The sequence below is a fragment of the Mobula hypostoma genome, chromosome 6, assembly GCF_963921235.1.
Source record: "Mobula hypostoma chromosome 6, sMobHyp1.1, whole genome shotgun sequence".
Lineage (NCBI taxonomy): Eukaryota > Metazoa > Chordata > Chondrichthyes > Myliobatiformes > Myliobatidae > Mobula > Mobula hypostoma.
Genome location: NC_086102.1, coordinates 124,448,776 through 124,475,757, shown reverse-complemented (window position 1 = coordinate 124,475,757; position 26,982 = coordinate 124,448,776). Strand labels below are relative to the sequence as shown.

The window sequence follows — 26,982 nt, the reverse complement described above, 5'->3', positions numbered from 1 at the left end:
AGGATTCGAGTACAGGAGCAGGGAGGTACTACTGCAGTTGTACAAGGCCTTGGTGAGACCACACCTGGAGTATTGTGTGCAGTTTTGGTCCCCTAATCTGAGGAAAGACATCTTTGCCATAGAGGGAGTACAAAGAAGGTTCACCAGATTGATTCCTGGGATGGCAGGTCTTTCATATGAAGAAAGACTGGATGAACTGGGCTTGTACTCGTTGGAATTTAGAAGATTGAGGGGGGATCTGATTGAAACGTATAAGATCCTAAAGGGATTGGACAGGCTAGATGCAGGAAGATTGTTCCCGATGTTGGGGAGGTCTAGAACGAGGGGTCACAGTTTGAGGATAGAGGGGAAGCCTTTTAGGACCGAGGTTAGGAAAAACTTCTTCACACAGAGAGTGGTGAATCTGTGGAATTCTCTGCCACAGCAAACTGTTGAGGCCAGTTCATTAGCTATGTTTAAAAGGAAGTTAGATATGGCCCTTGTGGCTACAGGGGTCAGGGGGTATGGAGGGAAGGCTGGGTTCTGAGTTGGATGATCAGCCATGATCATAATAAATGGCGGTGCAGGCTCGAAGGGCCGAATGGCCTACTCCTGCACCTATTTTCTATGTTTCTATGTTAAAATTAGTGTGAGCCGTTGCCAATAACTCCCCAAGTTTGAGGGCAGGCAGGGCTTTGCTTTTTAAAAAAAGAGACAGTTTGGATTTTACTCCGTAGCCCACTTGCAGAATCAGCTGAAATATTCCTCTTGGTTTGTCCCAATTTGGCCACCATCACAAAGTCAGTGCAGGATGTGACGTACTGCATGGAAGCAGGCTGCCCATTCACACTACTCATACACTCATCCCATTTCCCTCCTCCCCCAATGCTCTTACCCATTGGCATCTGGGAGGGGACAGGAGCACCCACATGGTCACAGAGAGAAGATCGTGGCTGAGGCCAGAATTGCTCCCACATCACCGGCACTGTGCCTCCAGCTAGAGAATTGTTTGTGCAAGATCTCCACACAGTAGTGAACAAGGCAGACTGAAAGGACAAGCCTTCAGCAGTTCTCTGGGAAGGAATGGCTGTGTGGAGACTGTTCTGTGCCATCCCCACATAAGTTTGTTCCCAAACGTGTGCACAAGAACTTGTCTCCTTTCCGTGTGATCAAACTCCTTGACATTTGGCCTCGCAGTTCTGTAGCAAAGTTCTGCTGGCTATCCAGAGGGTTAACACTGCTTATATTTTATTCACAGAGCCCGTCAGTGCCTTTCCCGGGATCCACACGAGTGAGACACCAACAGGTGAGTGTGCTGTACCATTTCTGAGGCTGCTAGTGACTAACAGGCAGAAAGCCATTTGGAGGTACTTAACTGTATGGAAATGCATGTGCGAATGTAAGGGGCATGCCTCCATTTCTGAAGGCCCTCACAGGGCTTCGTTAGGCTTGCTACAATATTGAAAGAGCGAAAAGTAACCTGAAGCTGTCAAAATAGGAGTGTTTTCCAATTAGTCTATGGGACAAGCACTTGATGAATTTGTCTGAAATTTCCCCCCCCTCGCTCCATTTTTACAGAGGAGTTAATTGATTTGTCTTAAAACAGGTTATCTCCCTCTGAAAAGTAGCAGCGAGGGGTGATTTGGCTAAGTATACCAAGTGTTTGTACACTCATGGCACAACATAGTTTCAGTCTTTTAGTCTCTAATTGATTGGCCTATCAGGGTAATTTAATCTCTTTTAAGAGTGCCTTCTGATTGCTGCTGTGATTGAGGATGTGCTTTTTTTAATGTCATTGACAACTTTGCGCAGTAACAAAAGAAGCAAAGCCATTGTGCATCATGGGGTCTTGCTAGGCCTCACTTCCTGCTGTGGTTGTGGAGGATTCTGGGAGATTCCCAGGCCCATCGCCATGGAAACCTGCCCAGCTGAAGGGTAGCCTTTTCGAATGCTCAGAAGAGCTGGGCAGCGCTGACCTGTGCCTGCTACCCTGGCAGAGGTGGCCCACCACATTCAAGTGTGAGGCGGCTGCCAACTAGTGAACACCTCTCCTTCCATACCTCCACCCTTACTCTTCCACCTCGGCAGGGATCCAGTGGATGGCGACGGCATACTCCATGATGCACCAGGCCCACTGAGCATGTTCTTGTCAATCATTGAGATTGGTTCCCAGCGCTATTTTGTGTCTCTCCACCAGGAGAGCGCCCTGCGGGGAGTGAACCCACAGTGGAGTCCGTGTCAGCGCAACCCATGCCCAATTTCTGGTATTACATTATGGCGGGAGGAGGCGCTCTGATAGTGCTGCTCTGTGTCTCTCTGAGCATGGTGCTGTACCGCCAACGCTACGGATTTGCAGCCAAGAAGAGCCTTCACTCGGTAAACGTCCACTTCCCCAACGGCTATGTCACTGGTGTGGAGCCTGGGCTCACTATAAAAATGGGGAAGGAAGATGAGAGAACACACTGCTAGGAGTGTCCTTAAAACAAAACAAACCAAACCGAGAAAGGTTATTCATATCGCCAGCTCTACTTGCACTCTCCACTGCAATCGCCATGGGAATGCCTGCTACTTTTTTCTCTCTCTACTCAACATCGTACCTGTGGATTATAAATAGAAAAAGAAAAAGAAAGTGACGATCTCAAATATCGTGTACCTTTCCCCCTTCTTCTGAGAGAATTGATTGTGCAAGATCTCCGCACTGTAGTGTACAAGGCAGACTGTAAGGACAAGCCTTCTGCAGTTTTCTGGGAAGGAATGGCTTTGTGAAGACTTTTCTTGCTGATACCTTGGGCAATCTTGGGCGGAAAAGAATCGGCCATCATAATCTATGAAAAATATTTTTTAAGAAAGCAAGGAAGTGCATCACAATTCCCTATGAGGTCATTTTTGTTTAGGAACAGACTGAAATTTAATATAAAGTGGTTGCTTTTAATGCTGGGTAATTCTAGGCAATACATGTTGGCTTTCATGATTGTCGATATTCATTCCCTCAAGCTGTCTTAATTTTTCTCAAGCCTTTATAAACTACCTCTTCCAACTTTCTAACATTAAGAGTTGAGAAAGATCTCTTATTAGTTATGATCCTTGGTTCCCATTACCGCCTCATCCAATACCATCCATAGCTGGACAAGAAGTCAGACACACTAATGTTATCTGTGGGATTGACTTCACCAACACTCCAAAACAATTCATGATGCTTTGACAGTGAGCGAGGGGTATGACACGGATTGGGATGTGGAAATAAAGAGACCCATTCTGCTAATCACTCAGATCATGGTCAATCGAAGCCCCGTATCCTTTAATATCTGTTGATGACAAAAATATGTTGAATGTAAATTTGGGCATCCAAGCACATTCTAACAGGACATGATTATACTGAGTAGGAATAATGTCCCTCGACTTGCTCAGCTCCCCTCAGCAACTTCATAATTTTGCTTCTGAAGCCTTTCATGGTCTAAGGAATTGGATACAATTGTTTATGTTTGAGAGGTTTTATGTTGAATCCAGGCTGGGCAAATGTGTTCATTGTAGGGTGGCCGTTTCAGCTCGTCGAACACTTGTGATGTCCCACCTTACAATTTCATGGAGGGACGTAGCATTATTCGATTTCAGAGGGTCATACAACGCGGAAACAGGCCCTTTGGCTCGATTCATCCATGACACCTGAGATGCCTGTCTATTTTCCCATTTTCCTGAATATGACGCATATCCTTCCTGTTCATGTACCTGTCCAAATGTTTACTAAACACTGTGATTGTACCTGCCTCTGTCACCTCCTCTGGCAGCTCACTCCATATACCCACCAAGACTCCATGTCAAAGAGTTACCCCTCAGGTCCCTTGTAATATTTCCTCTCTCACCATAAACCTACAGTATGTCCTCTGATGGTAGACTCCCCTACCCTGGGGGGAATGACTGTGATGATCTGCCCTTTCTATGCCCCTGATAAAGCTATAAGACCATCACTTCAGCCTCCTGCACTTTAGTGAGAACAATCCCAGCCTGTCTGTGAAAGACATTGTCATGTTTTATTAAGAATTGTCGGGCCGCTATTAGAAGAAGCAGACAACTGAAATGTCCCTTGTCTCTGGTGTTTGTGTGGAGTTTGCATGTTCTCCTTGTGTCCTGAGTATCCTGATTCCACCACCCCCCTACACCCCCACGTCCTGAAGATCTGAAGATGTGTTGGGAGGTTACTGCCTGCTATAAATTGCCTCGGGTGTAGGTGGGCGGTGTGATAATCAAGTGGGGTGTTGATAAACATAAGAGATGGGTTTACAGGGAAATGAGTGGGGTAGTGGGACTGATGGAAGAGCCAGGTTAGGCCCAGTGGGCTGAATGGTACATTGTTGGAGGTACTGTAAATAGAAATCTAAGGAGCTCCTGGCTGGCAGATGCTGGATAAACTCCTGCCTCCTGCTGACCAAGCGCCTTTAACAGGGCAAATAGACTTGAATTTTGTGTGTGTGTGTGGCGGGGGGGGGGGTGAGTAATTCACATTTAATTGTTGTGCATTTGCAAACACAAACTTTGCATTTGAAAATAGATCCATCTTGCGCATCATGGTTTGAAAATTGTGCCTTTGTAAGGCGTCATCAGGCAGACTTGTGAAACCTTGAGAAGGAAAATAAACCCATGCACCCGATGTACTGCAGCATTCTCCCAACGGGAAGGGCGGCAGTTTCCCAAGCTAAACATACGGAATGCTGGAGGAACTCAGCAGGTCAGGCAGCATGTGTGGAGAGGAGTAAACAGTTGATGCTTTGGGCTGGGACCCTTCATCAGTGCTTATGACAGCTACCATGTCGTATAATTCCAGTTAAAAATCCGAGTTCCAAGTGTAGGAAAGTACAAGTGACTGTGTGGCCCTCGGAGCTTCACAGCACAGAAACAGGTCCTTTGGCCCATCTCGTTATTTCTAACCAGATGCTAAACTACATCAACCTGATTACATTTTCTTCCTATCCAAGTACCTGTAAAATTGTCTCTTCAAAGTTGTGATTGTATTTGCTCCTGACACCACCTCGTCTGGCAGTTCACCCCAGATAACAGCACTCTGAGTGTGAGAAACTTCCCTCTCCTATCCCTGTGTAGATCATTCCCCTCTTATCCTAAACCTATGCTTTTTAGTTTTAGAGTCTTCCATCTGGGAAAAAGGTTCTGTACTCTATACTCTATCCAAGCCCCTCATAATTTTACAAACGAGAAGGTCACCCCCAGTGCAACTAGAACACCTAGATCCCTTTGAGCTTCACTCTATTGGTAGAAATATAGAAAACCTACAGCACAATACAGGCCCTTCGGCCCACAAAGCTGTGCCAAACATGTCCTTACCTTAGAAATTACCTAGGGTTACCCATGGCCCTCTATTTTTCTAAGCTCCATGTACCTATCCAGGAGTCTCTTAAAAGACCCTATTGTATCCGCCTCCACCACTGTCACTGGGAGCCCATTCCATGCACTCACCACTCTCTGTATAAAAAAACTTACGTCCAAGCACCTTAAAACTGTGCCCTCTCGTGCTAGCCATTTCAGCCCTGGGAAAAAGCCTCTGACTACCCACACGATCAATGCCTCTCATTATCTTGTACATCTCTATCAGGTCACCTCTCATCCTCTGACGCTCCAAGGAGAAAAGGCCAAGTTCACTCAACCTATTCTCATAAGGCATGCTCCCCAATCCAGGTAACATCCTTGTAAATCTCCTCTGCACGCTTTCTCTAGTTTCCACATCCTTCCTGTAGTGAGGCGACCAGAAATGAGCACAGTACTCCAAGTGGGGTTTGACCAGGATCCTACATAGCTGTAACATTACCTCTCGGCTCCTAAACTGAATCCCACAATTGATGAAGGCCAATGCACCATATGCCTTCTTTCTATTTACAGAATAATCTACGATTTGATTACTCTTACTAATGAGCATGACCTCACACTTCCACACATTCAACTCCACTTACCATATATTGGCCCAGTCATTCGGACGAGATCAAAATCAAGCCAATGTCTCTTTCAAGATTTCTGTGGACTTGTTTTTTGCCTTATTTCCTGTCAGGAATAGCACCTTCCCCAGGGGTGGTTAGTGAATCAGTATTAAATGCTGCCTTTTTGTGTTAATAAGCATGCAACTCGCACTTGACAGGGAAAAATGTGAGAGCTTCACAAGAGTATTATCGAAGAAACCTTGATGGCCGGATTCTCCGACAGTTTGACGAGAAGCCTGGTCAAAGAGGTGTGTGAGATTCGGGGAGAAAATTCCCTGAAAACCACACAGCTGCTAGGCAAAGGGAACTGGAGATTTGCAGCAAGCTGGATTTGACAGGCAGAGGAAAGATATTTATTTAACTCCTTGGCATCATGGACAATAGGGCAGATCAGGTCAGGAGATGGACTTGTCATCCATGAGAGGCTGGTTGAATCAGGGGCTGCTCTCTGTGGAGGCCACTAGCCATTCACCACCACCCTCCTCCCCAACCCCCCCCCCCCCCCCCCCCCCACACACACACACACACACTCACTCTTCCTTTGACAGGGGAATGAGTTAAGCCATTTTCTGTACGTGAATCAGCAAACGGACAAACTGACATTCTCCCTGCCAGACCACCAGTGCAGGAACTGTGACGTATTTGGAGGGAGGATGGTGGGGTAGGATTGATATTAACACAGAGCTGTAGTTACACCTACACTGAGGGTCGGGGGTTCAGTTCTGGGCTGGGATTAGGGCATAATGGCTTTAGAGAGATTGTAGCAAAGAATCATCAGGCTGATGCCAGAACAAGGGTCACATTTTAAGGGCAGGTTAAGGGCAGCCTGACTGTGTTAGCTGACCCAGGGGTAGGGTGTTGCCATCAACATGAGAATTTTCCTGCTGAGTTCCTCCAGCATTTTGTGTGGGTTGCTTCAGTCAGCATCTATGGACATGAATAAACAGTTGACATTTCAGGCCGAGACCTCTCTTCAGGACTGGAAAGGAAGCGGGGAGATTCCTGAATAAAAAGGTAGGGGGGAAAGAAAGGTAAGGGCTGGAGAAGAAGAACTTGATAGGAGAAGAGAGTGAACCATCAGAGAAAGAGAAGAAGGAGGGCGCTAGGGGATGATGATTGTCAGGTGAGGTGAAATAAGAAGAGGTAAAAGGCCAGAGTGGAGAATAGAAGAGGGAAACGGGGGAGGGGAATTAGCAGAAGGAGAAATCAATGTTCATACCATCAGGTTGAAGGCTACCTAGATGGAATGAGATGTTGCCCCTCACCCTGAGAGTGGCTTCATCATGGCAAAAGTGGAGGCCACGGACCAACATGTTAGAACGGGAATTGGGGTAGGAACTAAAATGTTTGGCCACTGGGAAATTCTGCTTTTGGTGGACGGAGCGGAGGTGCTTGACAAAGCGGTTTCCCAATTTACGTTGGGTCTCACCAATGTTAATAGCATTCAGGCCAGGCAAACTGAACAGTGCTCACACACAGAAAGACAAGCACATGTGTACGCATAACGTGAATATGTACAGGTACACAGTCATGTATGTGAATAAAGACACGCGCACCACTGAAAGACACCAACTGCATAAACAAGGTACATACACGGACAAAGAAACACTGACACACAGACTCTGATGCACCCCTATATCGACAAACACAAACAAGCATACATACAATCTATGTCACAGACATACTATTGACATTCACATATTGACACATGCCGACAAACCATGACTATTCGCGTGCGCGCGCGCGCGCCCACACACACACACACACACACACACACACACAGTTCACTTTGTATAGTTCTTTTCTGCACTTGCTAAAGGTACCCATTCAGAGCCTTGGCAATACAGCCCACCACCCCCTGCACCTCTTGTCACCAGATGATGATGTCATTTTGATTTGCCAGTTTTGACAAGAACTAAATGTCAACATGAAGTTGGTCTTTGGAAAGATTTGATTGAAATGGGATTTTGCCAGCGATTAACTAGAAGAGGAGTTTGCTCTGTGCTAATGGTAATCATATACTCCAAGGGAGAGGAAAATGCAAAAAATTACATCTGCTGGTTTGGGTGTAATTTGAGTCTGCAGTGAGCAGCGTGACATTGCCTTCCATTGACAAAAGGCCGTTAATGATTCAGCATGGCAATCAATCACTACTCACAGTAAGTGCATGATCCCTTACTATCAAATGTGCTTTCTAAAGCAGTCTTAATCCAAATGTCACAGTAATTCATATTCTCTGCACCTTAACTTATCATGTGATTGCCACATAATCACCAGCACTAGATAAGGGAGGTACTTCTGAAGATTTCACCCTATCCACCTGACCGTGGTTGTGTGCTTTACTGAGTCTGGAGTTACCGGGTTTGGTCCTTGCCCTGTGAGACTTCAGGATGAACCGTAGACTGATGTTCCTGGGTGTTCTGCTGGGGCTGCAGAGGGGATTCAGGGCAGTGATGCATCTTGAGTGAAAGATTAGCCATCTTGGGTGAGTGTGAAAGATCTCATACCAGCAAATTTTGATGGAGCTCTTCCTAAGTTGCAAGGTTTAGATGGATATGGGCCAAATACAAGCAAGTGGGGCTAGCTGAGATAGGCCTCTTGATTAGCACAGACAAGTTGGGCATAACTGTGAGTCTGTCCTAAACAACCTACAACCCTCAACTGACATCACTGAACTGGGGGTGATCGTAGTTTTGTGGCATCCTGCTATGCAGTGAGGCCCTACATTTTGACCACGACAATATTTTAAAATGTTTTAATTGATTGCAAAGTGATTTGGAATGAGACTATTGAAATACAAGTCCATGTCCCTTTTACTCTTTGTTAAGGCCATGTGCCTGGAAGTGGGACTTGAGGTATGTTGGCATGTTGAATTGGTGGTGTGTATAGAACTCAGAAGTCCTAAAAGTAACGGTGAACTTTGGGCATCCTTGCTTTCAGAGAACACTACTGTGGTTTATTTTCCTTTAAAATTGATCTGTGTTTTACCAGGTGCTGTTGCTTCTGAGAGGGGCATCTGCTGCGTTTTCATGCACCGGCCCATGGAGTTGCATAGTACATTAGGTCACCTGGGAGTTAAACAGTCACTCCAGTATAGCATCCCCGGATATGGTTGAGTTCACAAAGTCAGAGTTCTTTTAAAAGCCCTGCATGAAAAGTCTGCCATTTTGTGTCAATACCCCCCCCCCGCTATGACATCACAGTGACACTTCAGTGGTACTGTGATATCATAATGCGAGGTGCTGTGTCGTAACGTTTCTGTGGCATTACAGATGACACAGGCCTGTGTATTATGAGATTGCACTAGTGACATCACTGGAGGAATGGTGGGCTCTTAGATAGACCAGCTTCATACAATATTCCCACTCTAGCCAGGAGAATCTCAGACACCACTTCTTAATTGTACCCTTTGACCTTCTGCACACACAGAACATGCCAGGTGGGAAAAGAAAATATAATCTTCCACTTAGATTTTTCTTTCATTTCTGATTGCTGTTTGTTGACAATCATTCACAAATGGGAGCAATTTGTTTCCATCAATTAACTTACAATACCAGAGAGATCCACAGTAGGGGAAAACTTTTAGAGGTCCATAGTTTCAAGGGAATGGAATAGTATTGGATGCGCTGTTATTGTCCAAGTCTTAAGAAATAGGAATGACAAAGGTCAAAATAACATGGTAGCTTTCTGTGCCTCTGTGAAAGTCACCTGCTCACCTCAAAGCCTGTTGGTCTCGCCATGTGTCATGTCTCACGTAATGTCTCTGGGAACAAGTTTATCTAATGTGTATTTGAATGGATAAGTACCGGCTCCTCCCTTGTCTCCCTATGTCGCTTGGATCAGCAGTTCTGTAGCAATGGTATATTACAATTGTGTTAAAGTCACGGTGATAGGTTGACACTCAACACTTTGCTGTGTATCTGGGGGAATAGACCACTCACACCAGCTTCCGACTATTTCTCGCTTCCAAAACTGTACTTTATTCATCAAATTTACAATGGAGGACATTCACTCTAACTCAAAGTCAAAGTTAAGTTTATTGTTGTATGCACAAATACAGTACATGCATGCACAGGTGCGATGAAAAACTTACTTGCAGCAGCATCACAGACATGTAGCAATTGATGCAGAACATCCACAAGAAAATAAAACACAAATTGAACGTAAATTAAACATTATACAAGAAAGAATATAATTAGAAGGAGAAGTCCTCTGCATGCAGAGTGGTCACAGTGTTGCCGTACCGAATTAGTGATTAGGGTTGTGCAGGCCAATGGTAGGAATCTGTCGATGGATGTTGCCTTCTTGAGGTGGCGTTCTGTCTGTTTGTGAGACTTACATTACATTAGCACGATAGTGAGCTTTCTTTCACATAAGTGCAAAGGGTTTTTATATGGGCTCAACATTCAGTGCACAGTGGCAAGAATGCCCAGTGTAACAGTGTTCCCCCACAGAGTTTTTAACAAGATTCAGTGCATCGCTCAGCGCATAGTCCTAGACTTTAGAATGTGCCCGCCAGCCATATTTGACAGTGTTTGGTTGTCTGCTTTGAATTACCCCAATAATGTGAAACACTTTGGATAACCCTGTCCGTTCAGGTGCATGGACCCCTTTAATATACAAAGAAAATCTCCTATCTCTAATCCAGCAAGTGTTTTCAATTATTTGATACTTTCTGAATGAGCAAAGCAGCTTTATTGTGACAAATTACTTCAAATTTGGTGCAGCCTTTCCAAAGAGAATTGACTATATGATAAACAACCCCTGTAAAAAATCACTTTTATTGTATTCCACTGGGATGCAGAATGTTCAGACTAAATGCTGTAGGCCTAATTCTGCTCTTATGTCTTATGGTTGTTGTATCTGCTGCAGAAAGACGAGGTACAGGACTGGGCAGGTTACTTGGAGCAGCTGGGCTGAGACAGGATCTTCACAAGGCTTTCCACCAAAAGCATGAAAGCATGTCCCACCTGTGGGAGTCAGGCTTGTCACATGTCTACAGTAGCCCTGGCCTTGAGAAATCCTGAAATTTATAATTGGCTCATATGGACATGAATGACAAAAGTACAGTCAATAGAGTTACTGCCTCAGAGCGGTAGGAACATGGGGTCAATCCCAAGCTCCGATGCTCTCTATATGCAGTTCTATGTTGATCACATGGGTTTCAGCTAGGTCCTCCAGTTTCTTCCAACATCCCAAAGGTGTGCAAGTCGGTAAGGTAATTGGCCCCTGTATATTGACCCCAGTGTGTAGATGAGTGGATGAATCTGAAAGATGTTATTAAGAATGTAAGAAGACCAGGTTACAGGGAAAATTGTTCTGTGAGCTGGCATAGACTCAATGGGCCAAATAGTCACCTATGTCACAATATGAAGACGTTGCAATTTTAAAAAGTCAGTGAACATTTCACCGTAGTGTCCCAGGGAATGCCTTAATGCTCTTCAGAGCTTTTTCTGGACATGCTTCTCCTTAGTGATTAATGTCAATGAGAGGTTGGTAGGAGACCATGGACTGGTGCGAATAATCCCTGAAGGACACAGTTTACCACAGATCACAAGGTCCCTTTCAGTGGCACATCCACACCATTTATGGTCAGCAGGAGAGGTTCGGGAGATAAGAGACCTTGACGCCACTTCAGCTCTCCTGAATCTGAGGGGTGCAGGGAAACACGTGGATACCAGACAGTAGATTCCTGCCCAGGTGTCCCTAAGCTTGTGCCTTACATATTCCCCTGGGTGAGTACAGAGGGTGGAGGGCGGGCAGGCTTGCTGCATGAAGCCAGTGATGTGGGTGGATGATGGAAAGTAACAGTTTGCATTTACCTGGCGCCCTCCAGGATCTTAGGATGTCCCAACTGCTTTGGAAAGTATGACCAACTCTTACACTTTGGGGCACTGCAGACATCAGGTTCCCTGCTTTTTGGTGATGTTGGGTTAGCCAAGGAATATTATTTGAGGAACGGGCTGCTGTTCTTCACGTTGCCTTAATATATATTGCCGAGAGAAGAAGCCATTACTTTATACCCTCAGTGGCCAGTTTATTAGGGACATCCTGAGTGTATCTTTGTGGTCTTCTGCCCATCCACTTCAAGTTTCGACGTGTTGTGCATTCAGAGACGCTCTTCTGCACACCACTGTTGTAACAGATGGGTATTTGATTTACTGTTACCTTCCTGTCAGCTTGAACCAGTCTGGCCAATCTCCTCTGAACTCTCATTAACAAGGTGTTTTTGCCCACAAAACTGCCACTCACTGGATGGTTTTTGTACCATTCTCTATAAACTTCAGAGACTTATGTGTGTGAAAATCCCTGGTGATCAGCAGTTTCTAAGGTACTCAACTGTCCACCTGGCATCAATAATCATTCACGGTCATCACTTAGGTCACATTTCCTCCCCATTGTGATGTTTGACCTGAACACCTGACCAGGCGTGCATGCTTTTATGCATGGAGTCGCTGCCATATGATTGGCCGATTAGACATTTGCATTAACGAGCAGGTGCACAGACGTACCTAATAAAGGTACTGAGTGTACATTTATTTGCTCAGTAGACTGGACATTGCTGGATGAGGCAACATTTATTGTCCTTGTTTAATTGTGCCTGAAATCAGGAAACAGATAGGAATCCCCCACATTGGTAGGTCTGAAGGAAGGAGACAGATTTCCCTCCTCATTAGTGAACTGTGTGGGTTTTGTAACAATCCAGTAATCTCCCAGTCAGTGTTCTGGAGATTCACTTTAATCCTGGATTGGTTTGATTATTTTGTGTCCACAGGCCACCCTGGTGCGATCTGAACTCGCGTCTGGATAATGGACCCTGAACTCCAGCTGCGGGTCCGGTAACTTAACCATGATACCATCATTTAAAGGACAGCACCACTGATGCTTCAACACTGACCCTGTTCCAGATCCCAGTATGGGCACGCTTTACCCTACTGGCATATACCGTGCCAACCTGGCCAGGACTGAGAATCAGTTGGCAAATGCCTGTTATGTACAGCTGAATTGGGCCACAGCTGAGATGGAACTAGATAGGTGAAAGTATGCAGCGTGATTTTATTTTTTAACAGCACGTTTTATGCCAGAATGGCAGAGCAGAGTTAATTAAAGCTTTAGATTCAAATGTCAGACTGCAGCGTTCGATCTGTGAGCGGCTTACATTGGGATGGAGAAAGAGAGCTGATTAAAGCACCACAGGAGAGCTGACATGCTCATTAATTCTGTGACCCCTAATTCCAACATAAGAGCTGCTCGATCATTTACAGTTGCCTGGAATTTACTCTTGACATTCCCTACGGATGATGTTTAACGCATTTGTGCGGCATCCCTCCTCTTTTTTTTAAACTTGGCTTCTAAGCCTTTTTTTTAGTTAACTTCTACTTAAGGGAGCAGATGGAAGAATGCTTAAGAATGTGCAAATCACTTTGTCAAAACAGCAATTTTTAGACTCTTAACCTTACACTCAATTTTCACCTTGAAATGACTGTTCCCTCAAGACCGGGAGGGTGACGTTACAAGAGCTGATTGTGGTGACCAGTCTTATTATCCCCCAAGTCCAGAGATTAAGGGGTTGATTTGGTAAAAAGAAACTACTTCCTCTGGGGTAGGAGGTCAGAACCAAAGACACAGCCTCCAAATCTGAGCTAGACCATGCAAAGATAACATGACGAATCTCAGCTTACGCTAGCCAAGGTGAATGGCTAGCCATCCCTACCGTATGAAGACATGTGACAGCACAGTGGTCTAGCAGGTAGAACCACTGCCTCAAAACACCAGAGACGGGGGGGTTCGATCCTGACCTCGGGCACTGTCTACATGGAGCTTGCGTGTCCTCTCACTGTCTGGTTCCCCAAGTTGTGCACATTGGTAGGTTACTTGGATGCTGTGAATTGCTCCTGGTAGGTGGGTAGCTTGTAGAATCAGAAGAAGTTGACAGGAATGTGGGGAGAATAAACAATGGAGTTAATGTGGGATTGGTGGCAAATAACTGTCTGATGGTCAGCACCAACATAGTGGGCCTGTTTCTATGTCGTATCTCTCTGTGCCTATGAAGTTGCACCAGATGAAACTTCACAAGAGAGATTGGTAAATATCTTGTTCAATGAGGACAGATGGAGATCAGTCATACCCAGCTACGTGGTAGAATGGGCTTGCAGGATGAACCAGCCTGTTCCTGTTCCTGTTCCATCATGTTGTTTTGGATCATTCCCGGCAGCCACACTCTCTGAGAATGCAATGCTGTGTGACACGAGTCCCGTTGTTTGGTTGCAGATTGTAGTGCAAAATATTTTTCATGATAGTTGCGTCCCATTGAAATTGGTAAGTCAGTTGAAAGCTTTTCTTCTTAAGTAACAGTTTTTGTTTCGGTGACATTTAAAGATTTAAAACCTTCCAGCCTGTTATTTAATCAGAGATCTCCCTCTGCTCAATTGTTGTCTGATGTGCGAAGAGTTTACAAACGGGACTTTCAGATAACAGTAATCACTGGACGTGCTGATTACCCAGTCAGGTACTCTGGATTTCCCCTGGTTCATAGTCTTGCTCCTTTCCCCTAGCACACCGTCCTGTCCTCTAGTGATCGCCTTGCAAATAATGGGGAGTGAGTGGGAAATGTGGGGGGTAGGGAATGTTACCGCCCAGCCTGTGCAGCTCCTCTCAGAGGTTGGCTTGCTATTACTGAAGGTGTAAGGATGCTTCGAGTCACTTCCCACCCACCCACAGGATGACACAAGGGCCGTAGGTTAAAGGAAATCTCATAGTTCCACTAGGTTCCAGGAGACTCTGGCTAGTGAAACACTTTCTCTAAGGTGATGATGCTAGATCCAGCAGCCAGTTTGTACAAAGCAACCTCTTTCCAAGAGCGGTATGATGGTGATGGGCGGCAGTGGGCTGTTGGTCTGCTCTTTAAGGTAGCGCCAAGGGATCGTTCACACCACAAGAAATGAGGGAGCCTCGTCTCTCCTCAGAGGTAGCACCTCCAGCAACATGATGCCCCCTCAGTACAGCAGGAGTGGAACCACCCCTCCCAATGGCTGGGCTTGAAGCGAGGGGGGCCAATTTTGAGAAGATGCTTTGGGAAAGCACTGTCCTGTGTAAGGGGGAAGCTGAGAGTGGGAGAGCCTTATATAAACTGGGATGCACTGTGACTCTTTTAAACGTTTTTCTTGGTCGTTTGGCATTTCACTCCCGGTCAGTCAGCATGCCGACTCCTCCCCTATGCTGAATCTGTCTTGCCTTCCCACTTTGCCTGTGTCCTTTTTTGGTACCCTGGGCTCCCGCCATTTGACTGTTACGTGCTTTTGAATGTGAATGTTGCAGTGGGATGGTGTGTACAGTGCCTGTGCCTCATGACGTACTCACTCAGTGGGCGGGGATGCTCTCGTTTCTTTGCGTTTGTTTGAATGTAAGTTGGCTGCCCTGGAGATGTACTCTGTGGAATGGAATAAAGATGCTATTTTTATACAAACAATATGCCGTCTAAGATCTCTTTTAAAGTTATAGGCCTGGGAATGAACTGTGTCCTCATCCCCCTTCCCTCTGGTCAACACAGGCCGCAAGGTTCCGATGCAATAATCCAACTCTGTTGCCTTGTGCTTGAGACCGACTCAACGTTGTGCTCATTCCATCCACCTGCGGTAGGGGTCGTCAACCTGGGATCCATAGACGCCTTGCTTCATGTTATTGGTCCATGGCATGAGAAAGGTTGGGAACCCCTGATCTATGTGTTGCATTGTTCCAAGATCTTAGCTCAGCCATGGAATTCCCCATATTTATATCTCCAATGTATAATATCCTTTCTGCATCTCACTAAATCCCAGTTCATGTCAGTACCATTCCCAAAGAAGTCCTGACTTCAGTCTAGGGAATCTGAGACCAAGCACTTTTTAAATCAGACATGATTTCTTGGTGGCCAGTCATTTCCATTCTACTTCCCATTCGCATTCTGACATGGCACAGTCCGTGGCTTTCTCCGCTGTAGTGGTGAGGCCACTCTAAGGTTGGAGGGGCAACTCCTCATTTTCTGTCTGGGTAGTCTCCAACCTAACAACATGAACGTTGGTTTCTCTAACTTATGGAAATTTCTCCACCCTCCCTTCCCTCTTACTTTCACCATTCTGGCTCCCCTCATCCCCCTTCTCTTCTCAGATGCCCATCACCTCCCTCTAGTGTCCCTCCTCCTTCCCTTTCTCTCATAGTCCACTGTCCTCCCCTACCAGATTTCTACGTCCTCAGCCCTATACCTATCACTTCCCAGCTTCTCACTTCATTCCCCCTCACCTGGTCTCACCTATCACCTGCCTGCTTGTACTCCTTCCCTTCCCACCACCTTCTTATTCTGGCTTCTTCCCCTTCTTTTCCAGTCCTGATGGTCTTGGCCTGAATCATTGACTGTTTTATTCTCCTCCACATTTTCCATACTGTTTATTCTCTGACCTATTGAATTCCTCCAGCATTTTAAGTGAGCTGATCTGGATTTCCCACATTAGCAGAATCTCTTGTGATTACTTTTTAAATTACTTGCTTCCCTTCGAAACACCCTTCCTGGAACATGTTTCCTCACCCCAGTCAGTGCAGCCAAGTCTGGTGGAAGCAGGATCCACCTGGAGTGATACCTTGGGCACAGGAAGCCCCAGTGTCCTGTTCCTGCCAGGTCATCTTTGCCTTCTGCCAAATCCACTCGAGGCCCCTCGTCGTCCCTCAGTCCCGGAACTGCACGCTCACAGTGGCCAGGTTTAAGCATAGGAGGAACGTTTCTTTCGATTACTATTACTCTATCAACCGCAGGCCATATTATTTTGCACTCTTCTGAAGAATCCCAAAAGGATGATGCTCGCGTTATTATTTAAAGCATAAAATATATGGGTAGAACTTAAAGAACTTTATTTTGGTTGAACTGTTTCCTCCGGTGGCTCTGGGGAATTGTTCCTCCTTTTACAGTAGGAATTGGCCACTAGAACGGAATCTCTCCTTGTCCACCTGCTTGAAGGAAAACAACTCTCATGAATGAATGGGCGAAGAAGTGGCAGATGGAATACAGTATGGTCATGCATTTTGGGAATAGGAATAGAGACGTAGACTATCTTCTAAACAGGGAGCAAATTCAGATATCAGGAATGTAAGGGGACTTGGGAGTCCTCACGCAGGATTCCCTGAAGGTTAACTTGCAGGTTGAGTCAGTGGTGAGGAAGGCTAATGCCATGTTAGCATTCATTTCAAGAGGGCTAGAATATAAGAGCAAGGATGTGATGCTGAGGCTTTATCAGGCATTGGTCAGATTGCACTTGGAGTATTGTGAGCAGTTCTGGGCCCCTTATCTAGGAAAGGATGTGCCTGGGTCCAGAGGAGGCTCACAAGAATGATCCCAGGACAGAAAGAGTTATCATTTGAGGAGCATTTGATGGCTCTGGTGTTTAGAAGAATGATGAGGGATCACATTGAAACCTATCGAATATTGAAAGGCCTCGAAAGAATAGAGGTGGAGAGCATGTTTCTTGTAGTGGGGGAGTCCAGGACTAGATGGCATAGCCTCAGAACAGAAGAATGTCCCTTTAGAACAGAGATCAGTTGGGATTTCTTTAGCCAGAGGGTGGTGAATCTGTGGAATTCATTGCCACACATGGCTGTGGAGGCCAAGTCATTGGGTGTATATAAAGTAGAGGTTGATAGGTTCCTGATTAATAAGTGCACTGAAGGTTACATGGCAGGAGAATGGGGTTGAGAAGGTAAATATATCTGCCCTGATGGAATGGTGGGGCAGACTTGATGGGCCAAATAGCCTAATTCTCCTATGTTTTATGGTCTCATTCACCATGTGAGAGAATTCCTGCACTGCCTAAACCTCCTGTGAATCCTCCCCATACCTCTGCCGAGGCATCTCCTTAAAAGTGTTGCACCCAGGGATCAGTAGACCATCTGAGACTTAACAAAGTTACTTCTTCCCTCTTTCCTTTCACTGGCTTCCCTCCTGTGGCCTCTGCATTCGTGATTACTGAACCCTGTTCATGCACAGCCTGAAAATTTGCTTCCAACATCTTTACCCTCGGGAGTTCGCCGATGAATTTTAGCTTCCAGTGTTATTCCTCGGACTTCGAACAAGAAGATTACATTGAACGAGCCTGCAACTTTAACAGTCACTGGAGCTTCTGGGAAAGCGTCAATGGTCTGAGAAAAATATCATGCAAGCTCACTTGACCTAGGACACAGTGGGATTACGTTACCCAATTCTTTGTAAAATGTGTGTTTGACATGCCATAAACTGATTGGTCCCTTTTCCTCAAGAGCCCCCACCAAACTTGCCTTTTCTACTGCAGCTCAACATATAAGCCCCAGTATCCCAAATCTGCACTGGTTATATTGGCAGTCACTAAAACAGATGGCTGAGAAATGTGGAATACTGAATAGACCGAGATCTGTACTCACTCCAAGAACTGTTTGTAACAACACTTCCAGACCCCTCCCAGGTTGCGACAGGTTCCATTCCCGAGAACTGTTCCTAACCCAAACAGCTCACACGGCAGAAATGCAGCCGCAGACAGAGTTCCCACAAGGCAGGAGATGCTGCAGCCCCGCAGCATCTAGCAAACCCTTCCTTTCGGTCTCCCAAACACTTGACCGTGCCTATGTTGGGAACTATAAGGGAAGGAGTTGTCCTCATTGTGGTCATGAGGCTGTGAGAGATGTAGAATCAAAGTAGGAGGGTGAAATGGAAACTATAATCAGTGAGGGGGGCTCCATGTCAGGTGTTTGTAAGTTGGGGGAGGAGGCAGTATCCCATTGGCCAATGAAACTAAACTGCATATGAGGCCAAATGTTAATTATTGTGGTGGTGATTGTGGAGCCTCCAGGAGATTAGGGCCAACCAATGAAATGGATTAAGAAATGATGTATGGAGAATCCTGTATTAATGGAGGAAGAGGAGAGAAAAGGGCTGCTAGCAAAGGCCAAAGACGGATAAGGAAGCACTTGGAAATGTTGACGAGACAGTGAAAGGTTCTGTCAATCTGAATCCACCGTCATCCTGATCTTGGAATTACCCTCAAGTACCCCACCTTAACACTTTGGAAAATGAAGATGGATTCCAGGGCTCGATGTTGGGAATTATAAGGGAAGGTGATGCCCTCATTATGGTCATGAGGCTGTTGAAAGATGTGGAATCAGAGTGGATAGGTGGAATGGAAACTATAATCCATTAGGTCAGTGAGAGAGGTTCCACAGTCTGAGTGGAGGTGGAGTAAAAGACTGTATTAAACACAGCAAATGTACATTTTTTTTCCATTTGATTTGAGTGAGCTGCATTTTAAGCTGCCAGTCTGTGAATTTATCAGCTTTTATAAACCTTCAGTGACTATCAAATTGATCTAGAATAAATGCCACACCAGATGTTACCTGTGTGGAGGTGTTTGTACGACCCAGCCCAACCCTGATATAATATTCCACCTCGCTCTTTGTGTTACAGCGAAAGAAATGATATCTGTGGACGGTGACGGGATGCTGTTTGATCCCAGTGAGGAAGCTGACCCTGGTATTTACAAGAAAGGTAAAATCCCATCTTGAGACACCATTTCCACTTTTCCAAGGACTATTTAAAGAATAAAATTAGATGCTGTGATAGAGTAGTTCGATCACTGGGCTGCAACCATAACCGATGCTCAAAAATGATGCCGAGTGAAGACGGCTGTGGAGACTGAGTCACTGAACACATCGCAGGGGGGAGTTTAAAGATACAAAGGGAACGGAGGGATATATAGTTAGTTAAGGAAAGTGGCATTGATCTTATTGAATAGTAGGGAAGACCGGAAAAATCAAATATTGGCCTTTGTAGCAAGAGGAAATGAATACTGGAAGGGAAATGTCATACTGCAGTTGTATAGCACCACTGACAGGAAGGATGTCTTTGCTCTGGAGGGAGAGCGGCAAAAGTTGGTCAGACTGATTCCTGGGATGGCAGGAAAAGTGTATGAAGAGAGATTGAGACGATTGGGCTTATTTTTAGAGTTTAGAAAAATGAGAAGTGTCTGGATAGACCAGCTGTGGTATGGTGGTGAAGTCCAGATGCAGGGGGTCAAAACCTGAGAATACAGGGCAGACGATTTAAGAGTGAAACGAGGAGCATTTCTTCACCCACTGAATGGAGGTCCCGTGGAATTCGCTACTTCAGAAGGAAGCTGAGGCCAAAGTATTTAATACATTCAAGAAGAGGAGTTCTGATGGATAAAGAGATCAAGGGGTAGGAGAGAAGGGAAGGACATTTGGATGATCAGCCAGGATTGGAAGGGCTAATTAGACTACTCATGTTCCTAATTTATGTGATTCTATTTCTTCACCTTCTCTATACAAGAAGATATTTAGAGAGTATACATCCAGGTAGAGTTGCAGTTAGTGTAATGCTATTACCAGTGCCCGTGTTCCAGCTTTAATTCCCACTGCTCTCTGTAAAGAGTTTGTGCGTTCTCTCTGTGACCATGTGGGTTTCCTCAGGGTGCTCCAGTTTCCTCCCACATTTCAAAGACGCAGGGGTTAGTAGGTTAGTTGGTGACGTGGGTGGAATTGGGCAAGCGGGCCTGTATCTCTAAAAAAAATGATGCTACTTCTGCTGCATTACAGATGGGCCCAATGGAGACGCAAGTACGATGCTGCCCTCCAATGGGATGTCAGTCACCCCAAAGTCCGGGAGGGACAAGAACTGGCTCTACTCCCTTGACCCGATCCTGGTCACCATCATCGTGATGAGCTCGGTGGGCGTCCTGCTCGGGGCAGTCTGCGCCGGGCTCCTGCTGTACTGCACCTGCTCCTACGCTGGCCTCTCCAGCCGGAGTTCGACCACGCTGGAGAACTACAACTTCGAACTGTATGATGGGATCAAGCACAAGGTGAAGATGAACCAACAGAAGTGCTGCTCAGAGGCCTGATCGCCCCAGTGACATAAGGACTATTCCATCATCAATAACTTGGAACCCATGAACAAGAGGGTGCAGTGTGTAAAAGACCTGCCTTTCAATCGTAACCATTTACATTCTGATGTGCCCGGAACCACTACATTCCGCCCCCTCCCACTCCCCCCCCCCCCATTGAATGTGGGGTCTATTTAATTACCACTTGGTCAGCACTAAAGAGCCTTAACTTGACTATTTTCCCATGGATATGAGCCATCGTTACTGCCTTGACTGTGATCTTTGGGATGATATAAGGGTGGACCTGTTGCAGAGACACTGGCAAGATGAATTCTGATCCGTGCTGCAAAAGGAAGTCTGTGTCTTTCACGTTGGCCGCGAGGTTTGGCCTACTGTGCCACGTAACTTTCTCACGTTTCGATTCCCTGTTTCACCGTTCCCGACCCAACAGCCGATGCCCGCGATGCCTCGCTGGGCAGTCCGAGCCGGAAGAGGGTTCCAGGCGGCCTTCACCTCAGGCCCGGCAGACCAGAATGTACCCTCGAGGTCTGCAGCTTCAGGGGTTGGCGGCGTGAAGCATCTTCAACCATTTAAGCAGCTTAAAAGAAAATTGTGGACTATATGCAGAGTGCCTTTAGACAAGTGTGATCTATTAGCTTTGGCAAAGTAGTTTCGACATCCCTCCTGTCTGTGACAGAAGAGTGTTTTATTGGACACTGCCTTGAGGTCTGTGCAGTGCCTGATCAGAGGATTTTATCTATTATTATTTAATATTCAGTGCATTAACATCCCAGATAGGGTTTTTGTCTGCTTTGGGAGGGGAGGATGGTGGCTGGATTGCAGGGGGGTGGTGGGGTTGCAAATAATTCATTTGGGGCTTGTTCATATGGATCAGAGATGGGAAGAAACATTTGGACCACAAAGTGTTCAAATTCACAGATTCTGAAAGGCTCTGGTCAGAGCTGGCTGTCAGAATTCACTGGCTTTCTTCACGAATGGACCCTGCCACCCTATTCATCACCAGAGAACAGCCTCAAACTCAGGTAGCCAGTAGGACAATTCAAGAAAAGCGAGAAGAACTGTTGGCTTCTGTAAGACTGGTCTGTAAAAGTTCTACAAGGCTGGGTTCAAATGAGGCTTTTTGGGAGTTTACAAAGGTCCTTGGCTGTACAGGTTCAAATGAGCCAGCAGCCTGCTGTTATAATGTTTGATTTGTACTTTGTTTGGGTGCAATGATGCTGGCCGTATCTTCACACTAGGGTTCATCGGAATTCTGCTACTCACCCTCTTCTCTAGCCTTCCCCCTTCCCTTCCCTTCCCCCCCCAACAAAAAGGCTGTGATGTCCAGGCCCACAGACACTGCCAACTCCTTGGCTACCAGTGGCCTAGGCAACTCCTTAATCTGTGAAAGCCACCAGGAGGTCACTCAGTGATATGGAAGCCAAATTTGGTGCAGGTGGAAATAGGAACACTTGTTGCTCATCCCCACTTCCCCTTGACAAGTGGCTGGTGAGCCATCTTCACTTTTGGGCCCAAGTTATGGGGGTGCTCTCACTCGGCTGTTACCTTGGAAGGTCTGGGACCTTTGACCAGTGAGGTGATTTATTACCAAGTCAGGTTGATGCAGGTACTAGAGAGGGACTTGAAGCAGCTGCCTTTGTCCTCCTAGCTGGTTGTGGGGAGATGACCCTCTGGCTCAGTGTGATCAACAGGGAGCTTAACAGTAGGCAGCAGGCCAAGGAATAAACCCAGCCTCTGTGTAGTGTACCAAACCCTTTGCAAAGTTGCCATCTCTCCCATCAGAGGGAGATTGGAACAAAAAGTCACCCAGACTGCACCCCTCTCCACCTCCCCAACTCAGAGGACAGATCCAGTCTCCTTATACGGAGATTCAGAGGAAGTTACAATGTCAGAGGATATTCTTGGCCAAACTGTTTCACGTGCACAGACATTATCAGCAAGGTCAGGGGGATGAGGTACGCCACTTTCTCTGGAATACACTTTGTTTTATAGAGCGTCCATCTTGCACAAGCTCATTCATGAGAGCGTGTACAGTGTTATGTCTGTGACACAGCCACGGTGCACAATCTATACCTGAAGTGGACTTTCATGTCTATTATCCATTACTAATGAACATAACCAGCACACTGTCTCCAATGGGATAGACTGTATAGTGTTCATTCCCACCACGTGACCTCACTGAACCTTGAGGCCGGCTCCATGAAACCTGTTCAGACTGAACAGCCATGGAAAATTGCAGGTCATCGAATTGGCATGGTGTCTTGTTGCTTAACAAGCGAGAAGTCCCGTATCCTCCGACTGGTCTGAGGAGCCACTAAACAGAGGACTGGCCTGCCCTCAGTGAATTACATTCCACCATTTTCTACAAGAGTTTGCCCTGGTGAGCTGAAACGTTGAAATGCCCTTTAGGGACTGTCCTATGTACATGAGGAACAAAGGGATAGGGAGAAGTGGATTGGATGAGATGACATAAAGTGAGAGCTCAGTTGTAATTTCAACCATGACACTGATCTGTTGGGCCACATTGAGTGTTGTTGTGATGTAAGTGCTATGTATTTCTACCATTTCCAGTGTGGCACTGTGTGTATATTTTTTATGATGCCATTTTTATATTCAAGCTGGATTATACGCCCGCACATAAATCGTAGCTGTGATGACAGTTGTGTGTAAGAGAGAGTGAGTGTGTGTGTGTATATGTGTGTGTATATATGCGTGCATGCATGTGTCAGTGCACACTTATGTTTGTGTGTGCAGACTGTCGCGTGCGTGTTCATGTGCTTCCCCAGCAGTCCAGCAGACACTGTACAGATGGAGGTGGGGGTGGGATCATCACAGCCGGCTCCTACCCGGCAGGCCAGGAGTCTTGGCCTTGGCAAGGAATTTGCGTTAAGCTGGTCTCCCTGTACCGACTGGTGGGGAAGGACAGTCATGACTGGAGTTCAGTGTTGGAGGTACTCATGTCACCTAGTCTCCTGTGACGATGTTTGCCTTGTAGATTTGAAATACTGTCTTAATAAAGTCATTGTAATGGAACAGCTACTTCACAAGCTGAATACATTACTGAACAGATATTTCCGTATGATAAATGCCTCAATAAAATAAGTCATCATAAAAAAGTAGAAATGAGAAGATTTGCACTTTCAAGTGTTTTTTTTACATCCAGAATGTTATTGCACAAAAAATTAGTAACTTTTCCAGTATTTACATCCCATCACATTTACACATATTAGCTTTTCTAATGCAGCATTGGTCTTCAAACACTCTAGACTCTTGAGTAAATCATGGAGGATTCAAGCCTGCCCTTTCCACACACTGATACACAGAGCCTGGTGTGGGACAGATGCTGAGGGAGTGCGTGCTGCCTCGACGGAGGAGCCAATAAGCGGAGGACTGGTCTGCTCCCTCTGAATCGCATTCCGCCATTTTCTACAAGAGCTTGCCTTGGTGACCAGGCATATACCAATGAATAAATCAACATTTCTAAAGGAAATTCAGTCTCCATCACTGTGGGACCTTTTGTACAATTCGCTCAAGAGCTGAGGGCTTTGTAGGGGCAGCCAGCATTTAGTTGCCTTGGCAAAGGTGATGGTGGCTGTCTTGTAGTCCTTCAGGTGTGGGTAGACCCACTAGGCTGTTTGGGAGGGAGTTCCAGGTTGTTGATGCAATGTCGGTGAAGGGTACAATTCCGAGTAAGGATGGTGTCTGGCTTGGAGGGCAGCATCCGGATGCTGCCGTCCCCATGCTTTAGCTGCCCTTGTCCTAGGTGCAGGTCGACCTTCACCAATCCAACTACCTGTAATCCGGTTCCTTCGATAATCCGGCACTGATTATGCTTAATGTGATCCTTCTGTAATTCGGCATTTTCACTAATCCGGCACTCCTCAGGTCCCAGTGGTGCCGGATTAGTGAAGGTCGACCTGTACTGAGTCTGGAAGGTGATGTCTAAGTAATCTTGGCAACTTAATACAGTGCACCTGCCGATGGTACAAACTGCTGCCACTGCGCTTTGGCGGTGGAGAGAGTGAATGCCTATTAGCAGGGCTGCTATGTCCTTCATCGGGTGTCGAGCTTCTTGAAGATTTAGGTGGGTGAAGGGTATTCCATCGCATTCCCAACTTGAGCGTTGTAGATGTTGCTCAGGCTTTGCTGAGTTTGAACCTCACAGCCGGCTGACACATTTACCACATTCCACCTCAACAGACAGCACGTTACTGGATGTGACCCGGGGAAGGGGCAGAATTCCCAGCACCTTGAAGATGGCAGTGGGCAGAGGTGGGGGGGGGGCGGAGAAAGGCAGAGCAGCAATGATGACAAACAAGGTGGAAGAGAGAGAACCAGACGGCAGAAGCCAGGAAGAGACGGCTGACCGACTTCCAAACGAGTCCTCTTTCAGTTCTGACCCTGTGCGTTTTGGAGTTGGATGACAACTGTACCTTCAGCCGCCAAGGCCGGACTTATATTACAGTGGAACATCGAACAGTACGGCACAGCACAGGCCCTTCGGACCAACATGTTCTGCCCCACTAATTAAAACTAGCAATTAAATACCTAACTAAAGTAATCCCTTGTGCCTACACAATGTGCATATCTCTCATTCTCTGCACATTCATGTGCCTGTCTAACAGGCTTTTAAATGTCACTACTGTATCTGTCCCCACCAGCAGTCCAGCAGGTACTCGCCCCTCTCTGTGTAAATCAACTCACCCTGCACATCTCTTTTAAACTTGCCCCTCACTTCAAGTGCATGCTCCCTTGTATTAGATATTTCAATCCTGGGGATAGCATACTGGCTTGTCCACTCTATCCATGCCCCTCATAAACTTACAAAGCTCAATCAGGTCACCCCCTCAGCCTTCCATCACTCCAGAGAAAACAACACAAGTTTGTCCAGCCTCTCCTCAGAGCACGTCCCTCTCATCCAGCCAACACCCTGGTAACCGTTTCCTGAGCTCCTATGATGGGCTACCACAATTAAATGCAACACTCCAGATGCAGCCTAATCAGTTTTATAACACTGCAACTTAACTCCCCGTCTGTCTCCTGAAATCAATTCCCTGACTAATGAAGCATACAATGTGCTTTCTTTTACTATCAGGCCTTCAACCTATTTCCAAGTTCATTTCTCCACTCTCCAGGAGCTATGGACTTCAAATTCCTTCCGCCTCTCTCTCTTCCATCCTACCTTACACCCCATTACCTCTGACCTTCAAGAGGAAATCTGCAGATGCTGGAATTTCAAGCAACACACATAAAAGTTGCTGGTGAACGCAGCAGGCCAGGCAGCATCTCTCCCCGGCCTGCTGCGTTCACTAGCAGCTTTTATGTGTGTTGCAAGATAAAATCAACCCTTTTTAACAAATTATAAACACAAGAGATTCAGCAGACGCTGGAGGTCTGAAGCAACACATGCAAAATACTGGAGAAACTCAGCAGGTCAGGCAGCATCTGTGGAAGGGGAGAAAAATGGTTGACATTTTGGGCTGAGACCCTACATCAGGACTGGACAGGAAGGGGGAAGAAGCCAGAATAAGAAGATTGGGGGTTGGGGAGGGAAGGGGAAGAAGTACAAGCTGGCAGGCGATAGGTGAAACCAGGTGAGGGGGAAGATGGGTGGGTGGGAGCAGGGTGGATGAAGTGAGAAGCTGGGAGGTGATAGGTAGGAGGGGTAAAGACTGAAGGAGGAGGAATCTGATAGGAGAGCGGACCATGGGAGAAAGGGAAGGATGAGGGGCTCCAGAGGGAGGTGATGGGCAGTTGAGGATAAGAAAGGGGAATGGAAAATGACAGAAGGGAAAATGGCCTCATTGTGACAGAAGAGGAAGCCATGGACAGACATATCAGAATGGCAGTGGGAAGTACAATTAAAATAGATGGCCATTGGGAAAGCCTGTCTTTTATGGGGACCGAGTGAAGGAACTCGATGAATGGTTCCCCAAAGCCCACATTACTTGTCCAAGTACATCCTAATGCAGCTCAGGGTCAAACTTCTTCCACGATGCACCTTGGGATGGTTAACCATGTTCAGAGGTGCATATGAATGCAAGTTATTGTCAAGAACTGTGTGAAGCTCGCACATTCACAAAATAGGAAGGAGGGTCGGGAAAACTCGG

General features: G+C 46.2%; 1 protein-coding gene across 2 annotated transcripts in view; it reads left to right on the top strand.

Moving 5' to 3' along the window:
• LOC134348366 (neuropilin-2-like) overlaps positions 1–24,020 on the top strand; it is a 116,993-nt gene extending 92,973 nt beyond the window's left edge. The window contains exons 15-17 of one of the 2 annotated variants that reach the window (XM_063051614.1): positions 1,238–1,285; positions 19,417–19,497; positions 20,565–24,020. In XM_063051614.1, the coding sequence (XP_062907684.1) occupies positions 1,238–1,285; positions 19,417–19,497; positions 20,565–20,869 (434 nt within the window). In that variant the 3' untranslated portion in view covers positions 20,870–24,020. Of the gene's footprint in view, positions 1–1,237; positions 1,286–2,176; positions 15,720–19,416; positions 19,498–20,564 lie in introns of those variants that run through there. The other variant, XM_063051615.1, reaches the window with a different exon arrangement.
• The last annotated feature ends 2,962 nt before the right edge of the window (positions 24,021–26,982 follow it).